The sequence below is a fragment of the Limanda limanda genome, chromosome 1 (assembly GCF_963576545.1).
Source record: "Limanda limanda chromosome 1, fLimLim1.1, whole genome shotgun sequence".
Lineage (NCBI taxonomy): Eukaryota > Metazoa > Chordata > Actinopteri > Pleuronectiformes > Pleuronectidae > Limanda > Limanda limanda.
This window is the reverse complement of record NC_083636.1, coordinates 15,104,495-15,117,112: the sequence shown is the minus strand read 5'-3', so window position 1 is coordinate 15,117,112 and position 12,618 is coordinate 15,104,495. Positions and strand designations below refer to the sequence as shown.

The 12,618-nt window shown below is 40.6% G+C and overlaps 1 protein-coding gene across 1 annotated transcript in view; it reads right to left on the bottom strand.

The window, feature by feature from the left end:
* Positions 1-11,165, bottom strand: part of wnk1b (WNK lysine deficient protein kinase 1b) — a 79,497-nt gene extending 68,332 nt beyond the window's left edge. The window contains exons 1-2 of the mRNA XM_061071472.1: positions 10,623-11,165; positions 5,937-7,592 (exon numbers count right to left, since the gene is read on the bottom strand). Coding sequence (XP_060927455.1) covers positions 5,937-6,884 — 948 coding nt within the window. The 5' untranslated portion in view covers positions 6,885-7,592; positions 10,623-11,165. The remainder of the gene's footprint in view (positions 1-5,936; positions 7,593-10,622) is intronic.
* Between the last annotated feature and the right edge of the window lie 1,453 nt (positions 11,166-12,618).

Here is a 12,618-nt window from a genome sequence, read left to right as displayed (position 1 = left end):
CATTATCAGTTTAAGTCCTTTCAGTTTAAGTTCACAGCTGAGCTCATCTGCAGAGGGGAGGCTCAGCCAAATGAAAAATTAAAGTTAAAACGATACCCAGAGTCAGCTGCAGTGTACACACAGCCACATTCTCTCTACACACAAACAGACATGTACAAAATAGCATAACTGCTTATCGGGATGCGCAATATGACCAAACTTTCCCACATATCGTTTCTTGTAGATCAAACCCATTCTTGGCCATGTAAACTGGGTCTCTGCAGATCTAAAAGGTAACAGAATCCTTTTGGGATTTCATTTCAGCTCCCAACTGAACTTTTGAGTCTTCGTGCTGTTTGACATGATTCGTGCAGATTAGGTGAAAGAGGTTAACAGTGCATCTTTTTGCCATTAGCTCCATGTGATTCTCTTAGCTCATCTGAGTATATTTCTTGGTGATGACCCCAATCTGTGTCAAATTCACTCTCCTCTGAGTTAGTTTCTTTTAACTTTCACGCAAAGTTCCTGCCTATGTCTGCTCCCAAAAATGCAGAGTACCGTCTGAATGACAAAAAAATGCAATGACGAGTGAATGGCCAAAAATATATATATATATTATAAAGCATATTATTAATGATAAGATGTTTTAACTATCTTCCCATCACATGTTATATAGTTAGTCTTGTCACAGAGCTCTAATTGTGTCAAAGAAAAAGGAACAGAGTAATTTATTAGTAGCCTGCATTTAAAACATTTACAAGAAAATTTGCAGACACGGTTTCTATTCTGTTTTTCACTATGTGTGTGTATTTTTGGGGGTTACTTTAAAGCCATTTCAGAATCAATCAGCAGCGAGAACCTGCTTTTGCTTAAGGCTCGACACAGCTGCAGTTTACTGTTTTGTCAGGGAAATTTGAACCTCTGAAAGTCTCACCGTTTCACCTCAGCTCTGCTGCCCTGCAGTAATCTGGGAATATTTATCTTTCTGCAACAAAAAAAAGTTCCCTCTCTTTCATACACGTGTACTCATGTATATCATCTCCTATTCAAAATGTTTGGATGTTAAACATCACAATTTCCAACGTCTGTAATACGTCAAATGCTATTTTTGGAAAGAGTTAATTTTTTCCAAGACCATATAAGAATGTATACAAATACTAGTCTGTTAAGGCAAAGCCGTGTAATACGCAGAGTTAAAGTGCAACAGAGAATTCACTGTTCAGGAAGAGTGGCTTTAGGAAATAAACACTTCGTAAATGCCTGGTATAAACAATCCTGACAAACATCTTAATATGCTCTTTCTCCCTCTTGCTCCCTTTTCATTTTGGGCCTCAAACAGGATCTGTTCCCCTCCATCCATCCTTACACCAACACGTGGACAGATTTCAGGCTGGTATAGGATTCTGTGGGCCATATGTAGGTGAAAGATTTAATTTTGTGTACCTTATGATACTACAGCGATACGAATTACTGAAATAAAACAAGAGTGAGATTGTTAAATAAAATGCACATACGATTTTAGATGACTTTAAACAAAAAAATCACATATTGCCAACAGAGCTGTCTGAGGTCTATACTAGTTAGAAACTGATTTATAGTAGTAGTTTATAGGAGTGATGAATAAACTTTATTGAGGGAGCCCCACAAGCGTGTGTGTGGGCTTGTATACGTTTGTGGGGTGGGGGCTAATCCTCCTTGTGTTGCTGTTGGGAGAGAAATTTCAGGGTCTTTGACTGCCAATAGAGCGGAGAGCCTAAGGTCACACACTCACTCACACACGCACACAGACACACACACAAAAAGACACACACACACAGGGCTCCCTCTTCTTTTTCTTCTTTAGTTTCTCTGCTCCACTCCCACTTCTCCCTCATCCTCCCCCTATATACTTTGTCTTTTTTCTCCCATTTGTTCTCCCCCTACATTTCCCATTTCTCTGTTCTCTTAGTGAACTCCAACATTCACCTCCCTCTTCCTCTAACCCCATGCTCCTGTTCGCCAATGCATCTTTGTTTTTTTTGCAACTTCTTCAATCTTTTATCCAGGTTGCTCTTAGCTTCACTGCTTCTGCCAGAAGTGGTTGAATGTGGGGAAGGCCCCTAATGATCACCTCTGATTTAACAGGCTGAACTTTGAACTTCCACCTCTGCCCTCTCATAAGGCAACGGTTCTCCCTATTCCCTCTATACTTTCTTTTTACCTCTCAGTTGACTTGTGCTACTAATATTATCTCAGTTTCTAGAGTTATCCTGATTGTGTGTGTGATCAGAACAGCTGATGGTTTCATCTCAGAATTATTTCACCACTTTCATAAGCTACAAAGACAGAGATACTCAAAAACTTGGTTTTGTGCCATTGACAGTACAAACACAACAAGTTTTACTAACACAAGGCCCTCTGCAATTTCCCCCACATACTTTCAAGACAAGTTAAGCCTTTCGCATAATATGATACTGTTAAACACTGTATGTAACTGCTGTTATCATTGAACATTTTTCTAGATTAGTGTATCAAGATTAAACTGATCCAAAATGTTTCCCTTTGTCTGTTTTCAAACAGTCCAGAACTGCGTCAGCATCTCCCTTCACATCCATCAACTGCCATCCAGTCTGACAAGGCACCTTAAGATAAGCTACCAGGTGACCTTCCTCGTCTTTCTCCACCCTTTCCATCAATTCATCAATCTTTTCCTTCACTAAAGCTTAAGCAAACTATCTGCTCTATCTCTGTCCATCTCCCCCACCTCCTGCTGCTCTGGTTCCATACATCTCTAGATTCCTCATGAAACAAAAGTTAACCTTATTTTATCTATCTATATTTAACAGCACCTTAAAAAAAAACATATTGAAATGGCACAATGGGATGCAAACACACACACTACAAACACACATTCAGACAAGTTCCAGATGATCCTGACTCCCACAGATCTCCAGTTGCCCTGCCCACCCAGTGAGTGATTGTGATTGGTTGTGGTGTGTGTCTGTGTGTCTGTGCCTGTGTATGTAACTTTACTCCCAGCATTCTGCCACATGTCAGCAGATGCTCAGCTATCTTTTCTATCCGTCATATGCACAGAAAGGATTAGGTCTATACACCATAGAAAAGTACTTGTCTCTACATGCTTATAAAGAGAGAAAGAGTCATGTGTGTCGGACAGAGGAAACTCCACAGAGGGTTGACGTCTGTGTTTTCTTATAAACAAACTTGCATTTCCCTGCCGCTGGGAATCAAGCAAAGCAGTTTTTAGGTGATGAATACAGAAGCACGTGTGATGGAGATGACAGGAAACACAACCCACATTCACACAGGAAATATTTTGCACACTGAGATATATACACAAGCACAGATTAGCAAAGAAAACATTTGATCATACGACTCACCGTGTTGACTCTCTAGGGTTGTAATTAATCAAACAATCAGTCATAGAAAGAACACAAGATCATGTTCAGAAGAATAAACACAATTACTAGTTGGGGTTACCCACGACTTTTACTAAACAAGGAAAAAATGTAATTTCTTTGCTCAATTTCTGACGTATAACAATTAACTCCCAGCATGTGGCCAATTATGTCATCATCTGTCCCTTAAATGTCCTAACAACACATTAAATATCCTATTAACAGATGTTTTCCTCTGGCTCAGTGTCTCATCAGGGCAAGCAGTTCCACGTGAGTCCACGTTACTGTTTTCTCCCTTCGCTAAAATCTCTGCTCACCACCCTGAGAGTCTTATGACTGCCTGAGACTGTTATTCTACATCGGCAACTAATGGACGCACCACTGTCTCTGTGCTTCCTTGTCAACAAGACGAGCAGCAAAGACAATCTTCACTTTCTGTCACCAGCAAACGAACTGCTTTACACTCCTCTGCTCGTCTCATGCTCACACTCTCTGTACCTCTTTGACACACAGTGCAGAAGTTGCATCAGTGAAGCATATTGTAGCAGCAGCAATCTTTGGTGAGCTGAGTGCCATCCTGTCTCATGTTTCACCTTTTTCTGAACCTGTATTTATCTACAGGCCGAGAATCAAAGCTGATAGGGCGCGCTGGGCAACTCCCAATCTTGTTCAAGCCACAGAGAAACAATACAGGAGCAGCTGGGACCTCATCTGCCCTGTAGATGTATGTGAGAAAGTCAACAGTTTCACTTACTGTCAGTTCAACAGAGTTTCACAGAAAGTCAAGGGGATTTTTGGCCAAGATGTTTCTAGTCATAACCTTGAGATCTAATCATCAACATTCTACAAATCTAAGATTTATGAGGTTGGATTTCCAGCACGTCAGACCGCCACAGTCATCAGAAATTAAAACCGAAGTATTCAGGCTTTGATTGTTCAGCATCCTCTTCCTCATTCGATACCCATTTGTGCAACGTGCGTTAGTGGTAATATGATTCACTGCAGCATCCGTTCACATGTATAAATCAGAGTGGGGTAACTGAAAGGATGTAGTAATGAACAAACAAAACCATGAGTAAGAAGAAAAGAAGGGCATGGGCAGCACCATACCTCCTCAGTTTGTTAGATTCTTCTGTTGGTTATGCTCGTAAGTAACCACTGATAGATAAAAACTGTCATTCTGCATCTCACAGCTGTTTCAACATTATAGAAATATAAATATGGTCCAAGGTATATGCAGTAGAATTTTAACAACCATGTATTTTCAAACAATGAGGCCTCCTGAGCATTAATCTTGCAACAAACTAGACCATGAAGACTCATCTCTATCATGACTGACCCAGAGAGTGAAGCCATCATCAATGGGAGAAAAACAACAGTTGGAAAAAAAGAGTAAGCTGTGAAACGGGGGATAGAGAGAGAGGACTTGCATCAATGGCCGCGGTTGGAATCAAACCCGGACATCTGCAGGTTGAGGCCTTTCCTCGTTGTGGAGGCAGCTCTACCAGGTGAGCTATACACTGCCCCAACAACTGTGTAAGCTATTATAATGGTACTATCACAGGATTCATATTTCCTCTCAGTAAAACACAAACTTAACTTAACACACACAGCTTCAGAAGAATTGTTCAATCAAATCCCAAGAGAATGCAAACTAAAATAAATATGGAAAGAGAAAGTTGAACATGAACTTCCTCATTGCTGCTGTTTTAAATTACACACAAACACCATGTTGATAGGAAACATTAGGTAAATGTTTCCCTCGTCTTGCACTTTACCAACTGTTGGTGGGACTGTTGCCCTTCTCAAATAAAATGCAGCAAAAAAAAAGCACCGAACATATGCAATTTAACCAAGAATGTAATCTGCAACAGTATTTATTTATGTGTACATGTTATAATTACTATTATTATATCACCATTACTATTATTATTATATATACTGTTGCTGCCATTATTACCATATACTGCTTTTATATTGGTATAATTACTATCATATATAAATATATATTATGTTATATTATATACTATATATACTGTACTATACTTATATACTGTCTAACAATACCATTACCATCATATCATCAGTACTTTTACCATCATCTTGCCAATGCACCTTATCTACCTATTTTATTGTATTTTTATCTTGTGCTTCTGTTTTTTTATTCTTTCTACCTTTTAATTTTATTCTATTGTATTGTATTGTATTTAATTGTATTCAAATATACCGGCTGCTATGACAACTTAATTTCCCTTCGGGGATGAATAAAGTACTCTATCTATCTATCTATCTATCTATCTATCTATCTATCTATCTATCTATCTATCTATCTATCTATCTATCTATCTATCTATCTATTGCACTATCAATCTGGTTGTGATTTCATTTTGTGAACCTTTATACAGGAAAGCAGTTTGATTTGCAAGAAGTCAATATTAGTAGCCATAAAACCTGGATTAAATTTAAACCCCTCAGGAAGGAACAAAAGATGATATTAAAGACGTAGCTACATAAACAGGAAAATAAACAGTGCAGAGGTGACAGTTGTACGAGTCTTACCTGGAGTTCACACCACGCCACTTCCACCGTCGTCTCCGTATCTAGTCCTTTGTAGACTGTCTTGAAAGAGCCTCTTCCAATCTCGATGTCAAATTTCAGGAAGCGTCCATCCGATGAAGTCCCCACAGCTTTTGTCTCTACCTCCTCTATATCATCCTGCACTCGTTTCTCAGCTTCTCTCAGCTCTGCTCGTGCTTTTGCTAGACCCCTCTCCTCCTCCGTCTCCCTCTCCTTCTCTCCGGCTCGACTACTAACGCTGCTCTCTTCTACATGTTCAATCACGTTTTCACCTTTTGCCACCTGTTGTGTGTTCTTGGACCCTCTGGGAGTTAATGTTACATCAGGCTGTTTGACTGCTGTGATGTCTGAAACATCCAATACTGTCGGGCTGGACACTTTCTCTGCCCCATCTGTATGTTCCACACTGCTAATGGTGGGAACTGGAACCGTGACACTGCCTTCTGTTAGATCTTTCTCAGTGATTTCTACAGGCCCTTCTTCAACAGCCCCACTAACCCCAAGACAAGGATGACGGGTATTGCTTTGCAAATAGGAACCTCTCTCAACCTCATCATCCTGCACCCCAGGTCCAGGCCCTAAGAGCTGTGGCGTGAGGAAGATGGGCAACCCTTCACAGTCTGGAGGTGAGGTGAGGATCACAGCTGCTTTGCTGGGCAGGTCTAAAGCTGTGGCGTTGGAGTCACAGATGACGCTGCGACGGAAGAAGCGGTGCTCAGCTGTTTTAGAGTCTCTATCCATCGTGTGGCGCCGGCGTCGGACCTCCGGTACACCATCGAGCTTCTCCACCAACAACTGCGAGTCTGAACTGGAAGAGCCGTTCACATTCTTTTGAGGGGTCTGCGGGGATGGACAGGCGGAGGAAGAGGGAGGAGGGGATGCTGGGGCAATGAATATCACCGCTTTACTGCTGCTATTGCTTTCAGACATTCCGCCTGATGCTTAGACCCAAAGAAATATAAAAAAATTCTTTATGTATAAATAAGGATTTTTTTTTTTTTCACATTAACCTATTTGTAAACTGGTTGTGGGTGCAAATCTTGACCAGCAAGCTCCTTTTTGAAGTGAAAACCTCTGATCAAAGTAGAAGCAAAGTGGTGAGGTTACAAAAAAATATATCATCGACGACAGTAATCTTTGTTGTGGTCTGTAGATTTTTTTATCAAGAATTTATTAACTCTACTTCCCCTTTGCAATGTCAACTTGTTTCAACAAGACAACTGACAGTTCCTGTTAGGCCTTTCTGTACAGGGCTCAGGGAAGCCCCAGGGGGGGCTCAGGGGCTTTCTCTTGAAGATTGGGGAGGGAGGGGACGAGAGGCAGTCCGAGGAGGGAGAGTGCAAGCACTGCAATGATGTGACACCTGTCAAATTAACACCTGAATCCATTCTGCTTCCAATATCCAGAGAGCAACCACCGTGACATGGGAGAAATGGAGATCTCACAGACCAGTGTGGCCTCCTGAAGGCTAAGATGAAAGTAGGAATCCAATCGTTTACAGCTTGACTTGACTGAGCTGGCTGAAGCCTCCTCCGCTCACCGAGGGCAGGAAGCTGGTGAGGCCAGACAGAATGCTAGCCTGGCCTAGCCTGGCCTGGCCTGGCCTGGCACAGCTTGGATCTCTAGCTGTTCTTTTTGCTGTTGAATAAAAAGAGAGAAAAAAGAGCAGAAAGATTTAACTATATACTCTTAATGCATCAGAGCATATATCACAAAATTCCCCCCTCAATTGACAACGTCATTGACCCAACCAACTTTATGTGACTCATAAATAATATTTGGTTGCCTGCCAAAGTGTCTAGTATAAAATACAAGCTGTCATATCCTGAGATATTTTACCACCATCTGGCTCATGACCAGTGATATGAGTGACAGAAGCAGGGTGGGAAATGAACACAAGCCAAGCTCTGCCATAAGTTGTGTTACAGTTAGATAATCTCTCCCTTTCTCTGACCAGATTCTTTAGTTGAATGTTCATTTCAAAAAAATTTGGGTGGTATAAAATGTGTAAATCACTAAATGACAAAGCTTAGTTTCTCACATCATACAATAAATTGTAACTTTAATAAGGGAATTAATTGATGATTCCAGATACAGACCAACTTTTGTCTCACAAGTCGGTGAACGGTTGAATGGTGTTGAGCTTGGTATGATCTTACATCTAAGACTCAAGCTCAGTGACAACATAGAGATCCACATCCCACCTCAGTGTTTCCCCCACTAATCGCCCCAGTGTAGTTAACGCAGTGGAGTGGAGCAAAAGAGTGTGCGCCTAATTGCTCCACGTTCCAAATTTAGCCCAAAGTCACAACAGCCTGGCTGACCCAAGGTTAGGCTACTCCATGGCAATTCAGCAGCTTCACAGGAAAGAGGTGGGGAGCGACAGAGATAGAACCACTGCACAGACACTGAATTCATATCTGAGGACAGTGTAACGTGAATATTGCATATTAGATTACAGAAAACTTAAAACGGAGACAAGAAATATGCATTGCTGAATTTGCAATTTGCGTGACATTAGATCCTATGGATAACTCTTACTGTGTAATCCTGGTAGCACAGAGGAGCAAGAGCAGCTTTATTGTATGATGTTAGAAATCATTCATGTTCCAAACAAGCTCATAAGTCTCATCAACACTGATCCCCAAAAAAAACCTGTTAAGCAAGAAATGTGCAGAATAACAGTTGCATTTTCTTTAATCGTCTATAAAGGATCTTTAATGAAATTGGCTTAATATGAATTAAAATTGCACTAAGAAACTGAGTTAGTAAACTGAAATCCTAAACCACTCTCCTTCCAGTCAACCCAGTTGTGACCACTTCATATAACAACAACCGTGGATACAAGAAATACAACTTGTTCTCTGATGTTGTTTTTGCATTTAATATGAAACTTGCTGTTTTTCTGACAACACTTTAAACTTTCAGTAAAATTTGTGCCTCATACTTTCTTACATATTGACCATTCACAACACCAGAGATTGATGTGACCCCACAGGATACAGTTTATTGTCTCAAACAAGAGAAGTGGGTGAAGGATTAGTACTGAAGAGGTCACACTAGGTATATGTGCCTTAGGGCCAACAAGAAGTATATAATTACGATCTTTTCAAAATAAAATCTCACCTCTGCAGCTTCCTGTGCCATTTTATCATGTATGTATTGATAATTTATGAATAGTTATTAAAAAAGGTCTGAAATCCCTCAGATTATGGAGCCTGGATCTGTTTTTGCATGTGACGGCACCTGGCTGCCCTGCAGGTTTTTTTAAAGAAGTCTTTTCACTCAACCAGATGTCTCAGCTTCCAGTCCAGGTGTACACAGTGACGAAGGGACCTACAGTGATCAATGAGGTAATGCATTACACCACGACACCAACTGAAGAGACTGATGATGACCGACAGTGGAAGTCTGTGAAGTGGTTTACAGGTTGTGTTTCATGTAAATCACAAAGAGAATCCCTTCAGATCTCAACATTTCCCTGGACAGCTGTGTGACCCCAGTGCCTGAACGTGTATAAGACCTGATACCTGCAGACCCATCATCAGACTGTTTATAATTTGAGGTTAAACTCAACCTCACAATCCCACTGAGAGATAAATTAAACTTAATGCGGCTAAATAAAACATCTGTCATTCTGCGGCTGTGATTATGACATGTAGCTTATTTAAGAAATGAGCCATGAAGAGATGTTTTTACAGTGACTTCACAACAGCTACAGGCCAGGGTACTGTTAGTTTAAACAAATTAATAAATAAATAAAAAACCTTGCCTCTACCGGATTAATATAAGGGCATCACGAAAAAGAGCATGCATATTAGATACTTTTCTGTTTAATAGTCTACAACAAACTGTGATTTTAAGGCCAAATGTACAACATTAGTATTTGATATTAAGTAAATAAAAGCTTATTTGGATGTAACAGGTAATTATTACTTTTGTCACAGTTGTCATTGATGACTTATTAGTTCAACCTGAAATAAGCCTTGCTAGCATAAACGAGCTATATCACTACAAATTAAAAATTTATTATTTATAAAATCTTAACTTAATGTAAAATACTCGAAAAAATTACAAATTTCCAAGTTTTAATCGTATTCTAACCTCCTGCCTAATAGAACTAACATTTATATTCGAGCTAAAAGCTCAATTAAAGCTAAACAAAGGCTAAATTAAGGCTAAATAGCAAAAATTGATTGTTGTTCTAAAAAAGAAGTAGCTGACTGGCTATTAAAACAGAACACAAATGAGTTTTGAATTTTAAATTAGAAATTAGTCAAATGTCTTTAATTAACCTGACTCCTTAAAACCTGGAGAACTGAAATATTGTATTTCAAAAACAGCCCAGGGGGGGAAACCAAAAAGTAAAGAGACAGGAAACCATAGGTGCACAGGTAGTTTCGGGAAGTATAGGTTCCCTTGTGTTAAATGAAGTTATGATTTCATATTCAAGATCATAATGAAAGTGCCTCGCTGGGCTGTGACGGGTCTTCTGCTAAGTGACCCGAGCACATCGCGGAGTGAGGGGCTCGCTGCTGCCGGATGGAAACTCCAGAGACCCGGGCTGTGCAGCTCACTTCACCTCCGAAACAAGACAACACACAGACAGACACAACCTCTTCTACTGAACAGTCCTGACGAATAGAAAGATAAAGATGTCCCTCTTACCTCGGTGGGGAGCTCGTTGCGGGAGGAAACTTGATGAAGAAGCCCTGAAGTCCTCCGCAGGGGGGGGGTCTGCTCCGACACAGAGCTAATGTCTGGTAGTGCGTCACATTAAAGCCACAGTTGGTTGCTTTAAAAGAAGACAGAGAAAAAAAGACGATATTTACAGATAAAAAATGTCCCCCTCAGTTATATCCGTGTCCTCATTAGAAGGTCCGGGCGGGGGGAGGCGGCACAGCGGGCCAGCAGACACCTCCCACCGGGGAGAGAGAGGAGCCGAGTCGGCTCTTCCAGGCTGCCTCCGTGCTGTCGGTGCCCGGGTCGCAGCCGCTACCGAGCGGCAACAGCCTGTCTCACACTCCGCTCATGACTTCATCCACATCCAGTCCAGCTGCTGCCACTGTCCCTGGCTGGGTTTATGTGTGTGTGTGTGTTTGAGAGAGAGAGAGAGAGAGAGAGAGAGAGCGATAATCCGACGTGTCCACACTTCTTCCCCCGGTTCTCAAGCCATCAGACGGCGGCTGGTCCGCTCCGTCCGCTCCGGGCTCTTCTCCAGCGATGACTCGACAGGGCGACGGCGGGGCTTCACACCGAGGAGACAAGGCAAGGCAGCGGCCGTGAGCCCGGACCATACCGGAAGCAGAGAGGTTCCTCCAGACTAAAAATAAAATACCACCAGCAACGTGTATGATACTGAAAAGACTGGGAACACCCCACAAATAACAGTACAATAGAAAAGCCTATTGTAAGATTAATAACACATTTTACATGTGCTACAGCTTTTATTCATACACATGCGTTTAATGTGGGGGGGATCCAGCTGTGGCCCAGATGTGTCTAATGCTCTTTGGCTGAAGCACAGCATATATATATATTTTAAATTTACTTGAGAGTGTTCATACAGTTAATAGTTAAAGCACATGTCATTGTATTTGTTTAACACTCATTTTAATATGAAATTCAGTACTGATACAAGAAACTGCAAACATTGACTATAACAATCATTTATATGTATTATTTTAATCTACTTGTAGCAGTTGTCGAATTATGGCTAGATGTACTTAAATAAAAGTTACCACTATGACATTGAATCTAATTCACTACATTCTTCACTGAATTAATATAGTGTCCACTCAACTCGACTGAACTATATCGCTATAAAGTTATTTTAAATGTTTTATTTTGACAGGAGAAACCGGATGTGGTAAGTGTCTCTGTGTGTAGGCTTCACCTGAGCTGGTAGAAGTACTCAGATCGTTCCTCTATACTTCACTACTAGTAAAAGTCCTGCATGAAAAACAATGCCTAAGTAAAAGTACCATAAGTAGTAGCAGCAAATTGTAGTATTACAGTAAAATACATGTGACTTTCCTCTGACATTATTCTGAATAACACAATTAGATGACTAATACTGAGGCATCAGTGTGTTAGCAGCATGTTGCTGTTGGAGCTGCTGCAGGTGGCGCTAGTTTGAAGTACATGTGTATATAAAGGGACACCAGTTAAATGTGAGGGGTTGTGGGATGATAAATGAGAGTGGAAAGAAAAAATAAACAGAGTTCTGACAGAAATGTGTTCTCAAATTTGAACAATAATTTGACACAAACCCTGTTAGAAGTTAAGGGGAAAAGATGACTAGTGGCTGAAGGGTTTTAATAACTCCTAGACAAGTTAAGTGTGTCCCACACTATAATTTGTGTAATGTGTCAGAAGCCAAGGTTGGAAACTACTGGGTTGTTCTCTAACAATAGGTTTCATGTTAAATCATCCAGTATGTAAAATCCAAATATATAAAAGTACACAAGACTTTGTCCATTTTCTTCCTGTGCTTAGTTTCTCATGGGAATGAGAAGGTAATCCAATCCTTAATGTTAATATAACTGCTAAAGTTTGGCAGGCTGTCGTGTTGGCAGGACTTCAACCACCTATTCATTGCACAATATCTTACGCTATGTAAATTTAAAAACAATTAAACGCTTTGCCTTTTTTTTAGAATATT